At 41.9% G+C, this 13,271-nt stretch overlaps 1 protein-coding gene across 2 annotated transcripts; it reads left to right on the forward strand.

The window, feature by feature from the left end:
* The first annotated feature begins 2,217 nt into the window (after positions 1-2,217).
* LOC147666271 (olfactory receptor 8U8-like) lies at positions 2,218-3,609 on the forward strand. Of its 2 annotated transcripts, XM_086949168.1 has the most exons (2): positions 2,218-2,239; positions 2,675-3,609. In XM_086949168.1, exons 1-2 carry the CDS (start codon positions 2,218-2,220, stop codon positions 3,607-3,609), a joined length of 957 nt encoding a protein of 318 aa, XP_086805294.1. The 2 variants fall into 2 exon arrangements, with proteins under 2 accessions (XP_086805294.1, XP_086805295.1); XM_086949169.1 differs by lacking the exon at positions 2,218-2,239 and having other exon boundaries at positions 2,662-3,609.
* The last annotated feature ends 9,662 nt before the right edge of the window (positions 3,610-13,271 follow it).

The raw sequence follows: 13,271 nt of genomic DNA on the forward strand, positions 1-13,271 counted from the left end.
GAAGGGCACTGCATCGGTTCTGACTGGCACAAAGTCATCACTGCATCCATTTGATGGAAAAACAGCTGCAGAACCTACTTTCAAAGCCCAAAACTGTATTGGCTCCACATGGCACGGCAGGACTCACCCGACCCAGGCTGCCGCTACAGGACTCTGCCTGCCACAAGACCCCTGTTACTTCTCCTTGCTTTTTGTTTCCTTACTCCATCCCCACCTGGTAAGTCCTTACAGCCCCTCTGCAAGCCTTGTGTGCCTGCGTCTACGCCAAGTTCCCTTTTTAACTGGTGCCGCTTTTAACTCACTGCATCTTTCTGTGAGCAATTGGCTCAGTGGACTCAAGCCTTTCTGTTCTATTTATGAGAGTGAGATTCAAGCTGAACTTGCTGCTTTACAAAGGTTTTGTTTTGGGGAAAGATGTTTTGTATTTGGAGAGTTTAGTTTTCTTGTCATTTTGGCCATAGAAGCTTCTTACTTCGCAGGAAAGGAGCAGCATAGATGCGAAAGGTAAGGAGGGGTATCTGCGCATATTACATTGTAAATGTATTAGGATCATTTAAAATTCATGCACACTTTTGAATATGTCCAGAACAGTTTGCGTATGGGTTGTTGAAATATGGTCATGGTTTATCAATGAGATCTCTAGTTTAGCTGCAGAATACACAAGCTACGTCAGGTGCGTTTGGGGGTACCAGTTAAGGCAAATTTGCTAAAATCTAACATGGTGGTAAATAGGATGGGATCAGCACTTTTTAGGTTATCCTTTGGTAGGAAGCCAATTGTCATTCTAGGTCATATTTTCTGTGAGATCTATAATACGAGGAGTCCAAGGTAATCTGAGACATTTTAAACAGCTGGCGTGAGTGTAGAAGTGAAGACATTATTTTAAGTAATTCAATATATGTAGCTTTCATTTGGATTTTGAAAGAGAGGAGAAGGAATCCTCTCTCTCTGGGCTGAGTAATTAAAAGTTAGCGGACATCCAGCTTTACGAAAATCACCAAGGTGATCGAAGGTAGGAATGCTGGTAAACACTCAGGGTGGTATTTCAGCCTCCATTTTCACTTGTTACGCACTCCAGAAAGAGACCTGACACAAGACATTTATTCTAGGTTCTGCTCCAATAACAACAGCCAAACCCAAACTTCAAGGCTAGGTCTATTCTAGATGGAAAATAATCAATCCTAGACATATTTTATACTACTTATTTCCCATCAAGGAGGAGCTGCTTGAGTTCAATATCAAAGGCTACGATCAATAAAAGATTATTAAGCTAATTCAAATTATTAGTGACCGTAGGTTCCAAATTATTATTGCAACATAACATGCTTCACACATGTACTAAATATCGTTGTTCACGGAATGAAGCTGAGAAACACACAAAACAGTCGACGTTTCGACCCCTATTGTGAAGGCAGGCAGAAGTTGATCCCTTGCATTGGGGTCTTCATCAGGACGAGAAGAAGGGGGGCACAACCTATTTCATACAAAAGGATTTTCTCATTAGGAACTAATCCACAATTTCAAAATTAAACAAATAGGCACATATAAAGGTAAAACAACAAGACATACCGTAGATGCTTGTTATTGTGGGTGGAGAGAGAGTGGTTTACTCCCACAAAGCAGAAACATGTAAGGCCTAGGTTGAAAGGCAAGAGTCTGGTCTCAAAACCACTGAAGAGTGCTGGAAAGAACGTCGTTCTGAGTGGGGACAAAATATTAACATTAATATGATGGTACACAGAGGTAATAAAATAGATTCGATAAGGGAACTCAATTACAAAGCCAGTGTGGGTGCCCAATCATTGGGGTCGTTAATGTCAAACACCCTGTGGTTGGGTGTACATCAGATTATAGGAGGATGGTCATCGTTAATTAAACCCGATATTGTGGAGTACGAAGTGGCCCTGCCAAGTTAGTAAACTAAGGTGAAACCTTCTCAAAATCAGGCATACCTGGTTGAATGAATCGTTGTCTAGTACAGACAATAGTCCCGGTCAAGATATATCTTGGGAGAATCAGCAAGTCTCTGGGAAAAGGGGCACAAGAGTGGACTATCACTAATAGTGCTCTATTACATGATGGGGTCATACAGAATGATAGACAATGGTACTGCCCTGGCAAAATCAAGCGTACCTGGATAGACACAACGTATTCTCCTGGTTAGACACAATGTATTCTCCTATGGACAGTAATCGCAGTGAACATACTACGTGGAAAATGAATCAGCAATTGAAAAACTGTAAAGAGAGGACCACAAGAGTAAACTACTACTACTTATGTTGTGTTGGGTAAAAAAGAACATTTCAAAAAGCGACAATTAAATAAGACATATCAGTCACCTATGCAAGGTGATAGACTAACATAATACCCTCTCCAAATCTAGCGTACCTGGTTAGACAAATTCGTATCTACTATAAACAAGGAGATTTGCTGAGACTAAATAATCAAGTTATTCACAATATAAGCACAAGCAGGTTTCAAGACATAGGACTAGTTTTTGTACCCAGTCAAGATGACCTTCTACGTCGGTTCTGCAATACCCTGTCTTACTACTCCCATTTCTGCATATCTTGTATGTAATATGCTCACTACAGATGCAATAGAGAAGAGTTTGCCTTATTTTATTATATATTTATTACTCTGCAGGTTGCATCTTTAATAGAGATGAAGAGAGCAAACACCTCTCTGACGGAATTCATCCTCCTTGGACTCACAGAAGATGCAAAGCTTCAGATCCCTCTGTTTGTCTTCTTCTTCTATGTCTATCTCATCACCATGCTGGGGAATTTGAGTATTATCATTCTGATCAGGATCTCTCCTTCTCTTCACACACCCATGTATTTTCTGCTCACAAACCTGTCTTTCATAGATCTCTGCTATTCCTCCATCATAACTCCCAATATGCTAGCCAACATTCTGTCAAAGGAAAAAACGATTTCATTTCAAGCATGTGCAACACAGATGTTTTTATTTGTAGGCGTGGGGAGTACAGAGGTTTTTCTCTTAGCAGTGATGGCCTATGACAGGTACGTGGCCATAAGTAAACCATTGCTTTATGCCACCATTATGACCAAGTCAACTTGCATGTGCCTTATGGGGGGAGCCTATTGTGTAGCATTTCTTCATGCCCTGTTACATACTATTTGTACCTTCAGGTTGTCATTCTGTAAGTCAAATGAGATCACCCACTTCTACTGCGATGAACCACCACTACTAAAGTTATCCTGCTCTGACACCTCGCTTAACGTGATCCTGATGGTTTTTGTGGCTGGAGGTCTTATCCTTGGATCTCTTATTTTCATTTTAGTATCTTATGCCTACATTGTCAACACCATCCTCAATATAATTTCGTCAGAAGAAAGGTGGAGGGCCTTCTCTACTTGTTCATCTCATTTGGCATGTGTGGTCCTATTATTTGGAACTCTTGTCTTCATGTACCTTAGACCCAGCTCAAAGTATTCCATGGAGCAGGACCGCGTGGCTTCAGTGTTCTACACAATGGTGATCCCCATGTTAAACCCCTTAATCTACACCTTGAGAAACAAGGAAGTCAAAGGTGCAGTAAGGAAGGTGATGTGCCGAAGGAATTCTAAAGACACATTCCTCTAGAAGAAAGAGGTGCTGGCTTCCCAGAAGAGTTTCAAAGGCTTTAGTTAATGTGAAGGAATGCATGTTTTGGAGTGAATGCACAAGGAGGTATATTTACGTGCATCTGTTGTATCATTTTTGAAAATATTTTGCGCATACTTCTTAAAGATATTCATAGACAACTTTTTGTATGTCCTAGAACTCTCTATTTCATTTCTTTGTAACTGTAGTTGTGATATTGCAAACATCTACCACGTTTAAATTTGTCGGCTGGACATTCGTCACAAGTTCCAAAATATAATAATCACATGCTGACAGGTATTGGTCCAAATATAAATGCTATGGGGCCGATTCACAGAACTAACTTAAGACAAAATCCTAAACTTACTACGTTTGGTATTCTCAGAAGTTGGGATTTTGTCTTAAGTTTGTCTTAAGACAAACTTAAAACAGACTTAAGACAAAATCCTAAATTAAGTCTGTCTTAAGTCTGTCTTAAGTTTGTCTTAAAACAAACTTAAGACAAAATCCTAACTTCTGTGAATACCAAAAGTAGTAAGTTTAGGATTTTGTCTTAAGTTAGTTCTGTGAATCGGGCCCTTTTTGACATGGTCTTTTCTCGTCTTTGGCATGCTGGTCCTAAATTGCCACTTATTTGAAGTTTGTACGAGTTTCGACATTCTGCAATGTTGTGGCACATCCCGCTCAGGGCGAATCAGCGTAATATAGGGATATGATGGTTATCTTGGACCAAACCGCCTTTCAACGTGTAAATGTTGACATGACTCATGACCTGTGAGCGCAAACTCTAAACAAGGAACACGTCATGGTGACTGACGTCATAGGTGCACTGTTTATTACCTTGCTATATCTTCAGCTTTGATTTGCTGATAAAGTTCACATAGAACATTCACAGAGTCAAACCTTGAAATAATATGTCAACTAATAAGATGTTCTGTATTTTTTCCATCACCCCCATGCCAGATCTTTTTCTGTCTCCAATCTCATTGTTTCGGCACTGTACACCACCGCATCTGAGCTGTGTATAACTTGAATATGCTGTGCGCATTTTAAAAAAAATTACAGATTGATTAGTGTTTTTGCAAACCCTTTGTGCATTGAAATATAAATATTTACATTTATTCTGGAAACGATATTTGACTGAATATAGTTGCATATATACTTCAGCATTGTGACGTAAACGGATTCATGAGGAAACCTGTTTACCAGAACATGGAGCCTAATTTAGAGTTTGACGGAAGGGATACTACTTCACAAACGTGACGGATGTCCCGTCCACCCTATTACAAGTGCCATGGATATATAATGCTCTTGTAATATGGTGGGCGGGAGCAGGAATCTGCTGAGGTTGAGGAAACAACTTAAGACTCACCTTTCATGTAATGATTTGCACATTAGTTGAATCTGTTTCTTAGTTGGTTCCTTCTTTCAGCGCCGAGAGGCCCATTTTTTTGATAGCTGTTGCACTTTACAAGACTCGTCCACGTAACAACATAACGGAATATCCTTCATGTTTCTGACGGAGTATCCCACCCACCAAACTCTAATGAGACCCATAGTGTTCTTTTCATCAGTCAATAGCACCGGGGGTGGCAGATCCGCTCTGGCGGAGAAGCGTTGCCCCATTGCTTTTAAGCAGGGAGAAACATAAGATAAAAACAACTTAGAATTATTGTCATTTTATGTTTCGTGTCCTGCTGGTTTACCCACTCCTGACAACCAGTCGTGCACACTTTCCCCTGCTTTGTCGAGCTCACTATGGATCAGACAAGGAGTATTATTTCAAGAATCAAATCAGGTTCTGCATTAGACCCGTGTCCGCTCAAAGTTCGTATGCCAGTTATGGACACGTTGATACCGGTTATAACTCATGTTTGCAACACTATGTTTAGCTCCGGAATTTTCCCGGCTTCTCTGAAACATACGTTGGTCAAACCCCTCTTAAAGAAAGCTAATTTGAATAAAGATGACCTGAAAAACTATCGTCCGATAGCCAGTCTTCCTTTCCTGGCTAAGGTAATAGAAAAAGCCATGAATCAGCAACTGTCGGAATTTGTGGAGCAGCACCAGTTGCTCGACAACACCCAGTTCGGATTCCGCAAATGTCATGGCACGGAAACTGCCCTTCTAAAGGCTGCGGATGACATCAGAGCCATACGAGACCAGGAGGGGACAGCACTCCTGGTACTGCTGGATCTTTCGGCGGCCTTCGACGCGGTCGACCACAAGATCTTAGTCGACCATGTCGAACGACTGGGGGTCCAGAAAACTGCTCTGGACCTGCTTGTATCGTTTCTGGCCAATAGATCACAAGCAGTATCTCTAGGACCCTACCAATCATCGAAGGTGTCTCTGCCGTGTGGGGTCCCTCAAGGTTCATCCCTGAGTCCGACACTATTTAATATCTACGTGTCGGACCTTGCAAATGTCATCAAAGCATTTGGGATGAGCCTGACCTCCTACGCCGATGACACCCAATTGGTACTGGCTATCAAAGGGGACGGGGAGGAAGTGGCCAATCGATTCACGAGAGGAATGATGGCAATAGGTGACTGGATGGCCACGAATTGTCTGAAACTCAATTCAGAAAAAACTGAAGTGGTCATCTTCGGTCACCTCTCCCCGGGCTGGTCACCTGTCTGGTGCCCACCATCTTTCGGTCCCCCGCCGAGTCCAGCTAGCAAAGTGAGAAATCTAGGCGTCATCTTCGATGCTGGCCTCAATTTTATGGCACATGCGAATAAAACTGCGGCTTCAGCTCATATGAAATTGAGAATGATTAGGAAAATACTACCTTTCCTACCGAACACGGCCGGGAAAACACTGGTCAGCTCACTAGCACTGTCCTCCTTGGACCATTGTAACGCTCTATTCTTAAATGCCCAAGTCCGAGTGACAAATAAGATGCAGTCAATCCAAAATGCAGCCGCACGAATGCTGGCTGGGATCCCCAAGTTCGCACCAGTTACAAACATCATTAGGGATCTCCATTGGCTCCCGATACGCAGCCGTATCAAATTAAAATCGCTGTGTATTGTTTACAAGTCACTCAATAATCAAGGTCCCCACTTTCTCAAACAGAATCTTCTCCATCATGTCCCAACCCGATCTCTTCGTTCCTCTATTCAGAACTTCTTGGCTGTGCCTCGCACTAGAACAGTCACCTGGGGCCACAGGCATTTCCTGGTTGCCGCCCCTAGACTCTGGAACACCCTTCCTGCACATATCCGAGCAAGTCCCTCCCTGTTCACATTCCACAAACAGCTAAAGACGTGGTTATTTGACCAATAGCCTTGTATATCTTCTTTACCCCAGTTGCTGATCCATCCCTTAATTAGCGCCGAGACGCCCACGGGTATTCGCCGCGCTCTACAAATGTCAATAAATAAATAAATAAATAAAATAAATGCAGGCTCCACTCCAGCCTGCATGGAGAACATCCCCACCCCTTTAGCCCCTGGCTGAGCGCCATGCGATGACGCTCAGACCAATCACGATGGAGCATTGCAGTGTTGTGATTGGTCCGGGGAGGGGGCCTGGCTGCCAGCTTCCTGGTCATGTCCGAGACAGCAGGAGAGAAGGAGCAGAGAAGACATGGGATACGGCTCGAGGTAAGACTTTTTAAAAAATGTTTAATTCCAATCCCCCCTGAGCGATCCGCCTACGACTCCCCTCGCGACCACACCCCCCACCCACCCGCAAGCTATGCCAGCCACGACTCAATAGCACTTGAGTCAGTTTCACCCTGTTGGCAAGTCTTTTGCTATCTAAAGTAATTGAAAAAAAAATCCATACATTTGCTCAAGAGTCCTGCCTATCAAAGCCCTACATATGCCATGCTGTGTCGAAAGACATCGAGGCCCATTGCACATAATGTTAACTCTTGAGTATGAATTACAAGTTGGCACTGACTGTATGCACTAATAATAAACTGACTATGGGGCCTTGTTTGTGTCTCAAATGTGATGCAAATTGGTTCAAAATATCTTTTTATTTACTTTCCAGGCTAAACCTGTTTAGAATTGGAAATAACTTGGAAGTAACACAAAGCTGGGCATAGCGCTGCTTTGCATTACTTAGCGCTAACAGAGGCGCATGGATAGTGCAACATTGTTCCCAAACAACCTCCTAAGGTCTCTTATGTTAAACCCTAATTGCATAAAAAAGTAGTCAGGGTTTAGCCTCAGAAAATAGTGCACGCTTCAACCAGGCGATATGAAGGCAAAATGTTTTTTTTTTCTTCTTTATTTTCTGACTTGGCAAGTATGCTTCACTGTACAGCAGACATAAAAAGTGGGAAAATGTTTAAAATTAGTCAATCATAGTATTTTAAACTGGAAGGTAATTCTTCCAGTACAAAACCTATGCGTGACTCATGGAGAGACCCTTGCACTGTGGCGCAAAGGTGTGTTGTGGCACACAGGAGCACATTTCTCTGCCGGTGCAAGGGAGAGGGGAAGAGAGTGCTGTATTTCTCTAAATATGGCACTGCGGGGAATGAGATTTTGATATCAATTTATGAGTATGATAAATTTAATAAAGAATCCCATTCGTCTGTTTTGGACCGCTCTTATCTGTCATTGAGGAAAGGACCACCCCCGCCTTGGTTAGACAAACCCCATTAACTGACGCCACTCTGAAGAACCACTTACAACTGATAAAGTTTTAAGAGTTTATATAAAGATTTTTTTGAACTCGATACAATCCACTCAGGATAAAATCTCAAAGTATACAATTTACAAAATCAGCTTCAATATCAGCCTCTTAAGCTTCGGTGTGAAGTGGTTCCTTCTGCGTCATCTGCAGTAAGATAAAAACAATCATCAAGTTAATCTGTCCCTACTCTATACTAAGTGTCAACCCTACTTCGCCAGCTTCTTCCCTAAAAAGGTGTCAGCAGTTTGACTTCCAAAGAAGTTCAAACTCTTTTAACCTCTAAAGGAAATCTTAAGTTTCAGAAGCAGTACCCTATCTGCCTACCCATCCGCTCTCTAAGGGTCCTCGGCCTACTGCTCCCTTGCGCTCTGATGTCTTAGCGCATCTGCTCAAGGCATCTACCCTTCGCCCTTGTTCTGAGCAATTCGTCTCGCTGTTCCTAATCTCCCAATGGCTAATTGCTCTTCCCTGATTGCTCTCTCCTCCCCGGGGTGCTGTCCCTAAAATACACAATCACAGTGTGGGTGGAACGCCCCTTGACGCCCACCACGGACTTCCCCCGATGATGTCAACTTCCTGCTTCTTCCATTGGTCCATTCCTTGCGTCGTTCGTTAAGTTGACCCTTCTCCTTTCGATGTCATCTTCATCATCTCATCGTCGACATTTATTGACTCTTTCGGCTCAAGTGTCATAGGAACTTGGACAAGGCCTTAACTTATCTGTACACTTCTTAACCTTCTAGATCATGTGAATGGTCTTGTCAAAACATAGTCCACTTCAACATATGCCTCTCCTCACGTTCGAGCAACAAGTTCCGTCCGGCATTGTCACCTTAAATCTAACAAGTGCTAGACTTCTCGGCTCTCACGTCCACATCAAACTATTTACGACTTTTACAAACCCTCTGAATTACATTCTTGTGACTATGCTCCTTCGAACTCTTGGTCAGTCAGGTTACAAACACAAATGACCTAAACTCTTCCAACATTCCTACAGAAACTCTCTATACAGTATAACCTTTGGCCTACATTTATATTTTCGTACTTTTAGAAAAGCCCTAGTTATACTTAAATACATTCTACATCAGACATATATATATATAGAATACGACTGTATAGAATATAACCTATGCATTCTCCTTGGTTACATTATCATGTACGTTCCCTACATTTCTTCACGTTACATTTCTCTACGTTTATGCTTTTCCACATTACATTTCTCGCCGCTTCTCCTATTTAGAGTTACACATATACGCGAATTCTACTGTGTACGTTCTACATTTCATAAGCATCTCTACATTCCTACATATACCCATCATGTATACAGGCCTTCTAAATCTAATGCATTTTAACATGTGAATACATTTACATTTCCTATAGCATGTTATCATATTCGTTGGCTTTTATGTTATAATTGTCAACTTTACATTACGAGATACGTTTCATTCCTACGTTTATAACATATACGTCTAAATATGGTTACGATATACTCTGCATTCAAATTGCGCTCTCTCAGTTCCCCCCTTTGATGACTTTTAGGAGTCATCACTAAAAGCAATTTGAATACATCATTTATACTGAACTAGTTACATCAGTTCCTCTTTTTATCGATTCAAGTGTTCTCAGACTTTTATACTGCTGATCTTGTAGGACAGCTAGTCTCCTTTCTTGGTCTCTCATCGATCTTTGTAACTTGTTCGACCTATACCATTTATACAGTTTTACTAATCCTAATAATGTAATTATGCAAATTAATACTATTAATACAGGCTTTAAAATATACCAAACTATACTTTTGCCTAGATTAGCAAACCAACTTCCAACTTTTCCCACTCCATTTCCTACTTTTTCCCAAACATTTATTTTTGATAAATCTTCAATTTCTTGATGAATCTGTGTAATGTTCTGTATGACTTTCTCAAGTGGTTTTGAATTATCAGGAATATAAGTACAACATTCCTGAACTTTCAAAGCTTTACAAACTCCGCCTTCCTTTGCTAATATTACATCTAAAGCAAGTCTGTTCTGTAAAACCATTGCTCTAATCGACTGCATCTCACCTTCTACTAACATTAATGATCTTGCAGTACTAGCAGACAATCTATCCACGACTGTCGCTAACCTTCTAATCTTAACATCGTTAAGAATCAAACCTAACAATGGAAACATCGCTCCAAATACATCTCCTACTACTTCTGCATCTCCTACTTCCCTTTTCGTCCTCCTCGAAGCCTTTCCTTCTATAATCGCTAAATCCTTTGCATGATATATTTTGGGGAAGACAATTGCCAAGTAACACGAACCATACCAATTGTCAGGTAGTTTTACATAGGCATTTCTCCCACATACAAAATACACATTCGGAATAGCTTGCATTACCTTCATAAAATCTTTCGTGTAATAATCTAGTTTAAAAGAGTGCTCGCAACTAACTTCACCTACAAATTCACTCTCGTAATACGTCTTGCTTCGAGCTAAACATAACTTTCCTTTCTGCGTTCTATCCAATGCTATTGGACCATTGCTACCTTTCTTTTTATGTGCCTTCTCTTCTTCTGTCCAGTCTATTTTCCATTGTCCTGACATTTTTAGAATCTTCTGCCGTCTGCATCGATCATCTACTTGTGCTATAAACCTTTTCTCCACTTCTGATACTTTGCAAGTCAGATTATTTCTACGTGCATATGATGTATCTAATGTGTCCCAAGGAAGAAAGAATTTAGCCAGTCTATCCTCCTTTTTGTAGTAGTCCCACTTATTCATTTGTTTATAATTCGGAACTTCAGGCAGTACCGAATCATAATTTGAAAAGTAGTACTCAAATCCTTCTCTACCATAAAATATACTAAGCAGTAAACTACATGTTATCCCATAAGTCAATGGGAGATGGTGATACCTAATGCCTTCGTCTACAGAAGCCGGCAATTGCATACAAACGTAGCAATCTTTGGCCTCCATGGCATCGATATATTCGTACAATAATTTGGCATATGCATTTGACCTAAAATTTCCCTGTGACTCGTCTATATGTAATCTACGAGCTTCATCTGCAAGTAACGCCTTTTCACGTATAACAGTGCTCTCCTCCTTCTTTCCCACAAGCGCAGGTTTTAAAGTCGTTACCGTTTTTACATTCGCTATGTCTCTATCGTTCTCATGTCCTATTATGTACGATATTGTAACTACTGTAATTATGAGAAATATCACTATCGCTATAAGTGTACCTACTATACATCTAGCTTTCCTGTTTGGGTTGCCGTTCTCCATGTTATCGAAACAGCGTATCTCGCTTCTTTAGCAAAAGTTCTCTCTGTCCAGTCTTCAGTTGCTTTTTGTTTTTCACAGTCTTTAAAGTGCTTTTTATCAACAGGGATCTTTTCGCAACAATGTCTTTTCTCTTCTTAGCAGCAGACAACCCTAGCCCTTCTCCGTCCTCTAAATGTAATCCCTAATTTTATTCTTCTTTCCACTCGGTGCTAGGTTATCTTCTTCTTTATAACATACGTACAAAAGTCTTTTATGCATCAACAATTATTCTCGGACCTGCAGCTTTCACAACAATTATTAATAGTTCAAAGCGAATAACCTTTTCTTCTTCTTCTGTCATTTGTTGACCAGCTGTTGGAAACTGTAATCTTTTTAGCACTAGATCTTGAATTTTACTCAAACGTGGGGGTATGGGAAGTGTGAAAGTCAGTAACCCCTCAGTCTCGAGTCCAGGTGCCAACATCCATATCTCCACTGCCACAAATGGATCGAGATCGATTACTTTCACGCTCTTCACTCTCCCAGATTTCTGTCCCCAATACATCTGCTAGATAAGTCCACTCTGGGGTGGCGTACCTTCTGCAGGGCACACGTACCCTTCTTGATCTTCGTGGACTCTCAATTCCTGAATCTGCCGTTTCTTCCTCCTGATCCGACTCTTCAGCGACAGGAGCAAGAGTTCTTTCATTCTTTCCTTCCGAATTTGGCCTTTTCCTTCTCTCCGGCCAAACGGCTTCGTTGCTTTCCGTCTTCCCGCTCCTTGTTCCAGGACCCGTCTCTTGGTCACTCTCAGTTTGCTCGATATCTGTGTCGGACTCCCAATTACTTTCTTCTCCTGAGGCGACTTCGGTCCCACTCGTGTCCTGACCTTCGTCGTCCTGTTCCAACACAGTTTCAGCTTCTTCGATCACCTCCACAGCTTGGCTTTTCCCCTCTATGGTTTCTCCGCTTCCCGCCGGATTCTCATCCGAGAGAGGAGCTGTGTCTTCTGGAGGTGTTGGCACTCTTCGGGTGTGCGAGGCATGTATCCAGTTCGGCAGACCTCCACACTTCACTGCGGTATTTGTTACAAGTATGACTTGAAACGGTCCTCGCCAACGCACGTCTAAGCAGTTCTTCCTGACATGCTTCTTCACCAGGACCCAGTCTCCTGGACTCAGGTCATGGCACAAGTCTTGTACTGACGGAACCTCTGCAGCCTGGACCTGGAGGGACACAGAATTAACGGCATCAGATAGTCCCTTGCAGTAGTCCAAGATCAAATCGTCTGTGATGTTCACTAGCGCTGCAGTCGGAACCGATGGCAATCTCATGGCTCTCCCCATTAGCACTTCATGTGGAGAGAGACCTGTTCTTCTATCAGGTGTGCTACGTATGCTCATAAGAACTACTGGAAGTGCGTCTGGCCAATTCAGGGATGTCGATGAACAAACTTTAGCCAGTCTGGACTTGATAGTACTGTTAATTTGCTCTACGATCCCTGAAGCTTCTGGTCGATAGCTGCAGTGTAACTTTTGATCAATATTCAAAGCTGAACATAGCATCTTCACCACTTCGCTATTGAAATGAGTTCCTCTGTCCGATTCCAAAGAGGATGGCACCCCAAACCTCGGTATCAACTCTCTAAGCAACAATTTTGCTACTGTAAGTGTATCGCACCTACGTGTAGGGTAAGCCTCAACCCATCTAGAAAATATGCAGACAATCACTAAAACGTATCTGAGTCTGTTGCATGGAGG

This window comes from Lissotriton vulgaris, unplaced genomic scaffold (assembly GCF_964263255.1).
Source record: "Lissotriton vulgaris unplaced genomic scaffold, aLisVul1.2 SCAFFOLD_2648, whole genome shotgun sequence".
In the NCBI taxonomy this organism is placed as follows: domain Eukaryota; kingdom Metazoa; phylum Chordata; class Amphibia; order Caudata; family Salamandridae; genus Lissotriton; species Lissotriton vulgaris.

Excerpts from the sequence above, each read along its gene's own strand:
- LOC147666271 (XM_086949168.1), top strand. The coding sequence starts at position 2,218 with ATGAATCAGCAATTGAAAAACT. Across the intron at positions 2,240-2,674 it reads GAATCAGCAATTGAAAAACT|CAAACACCTCTCTGACGGAA; the intron begins GTAAAGAGAGGA and ends AGATGAAGAGAG.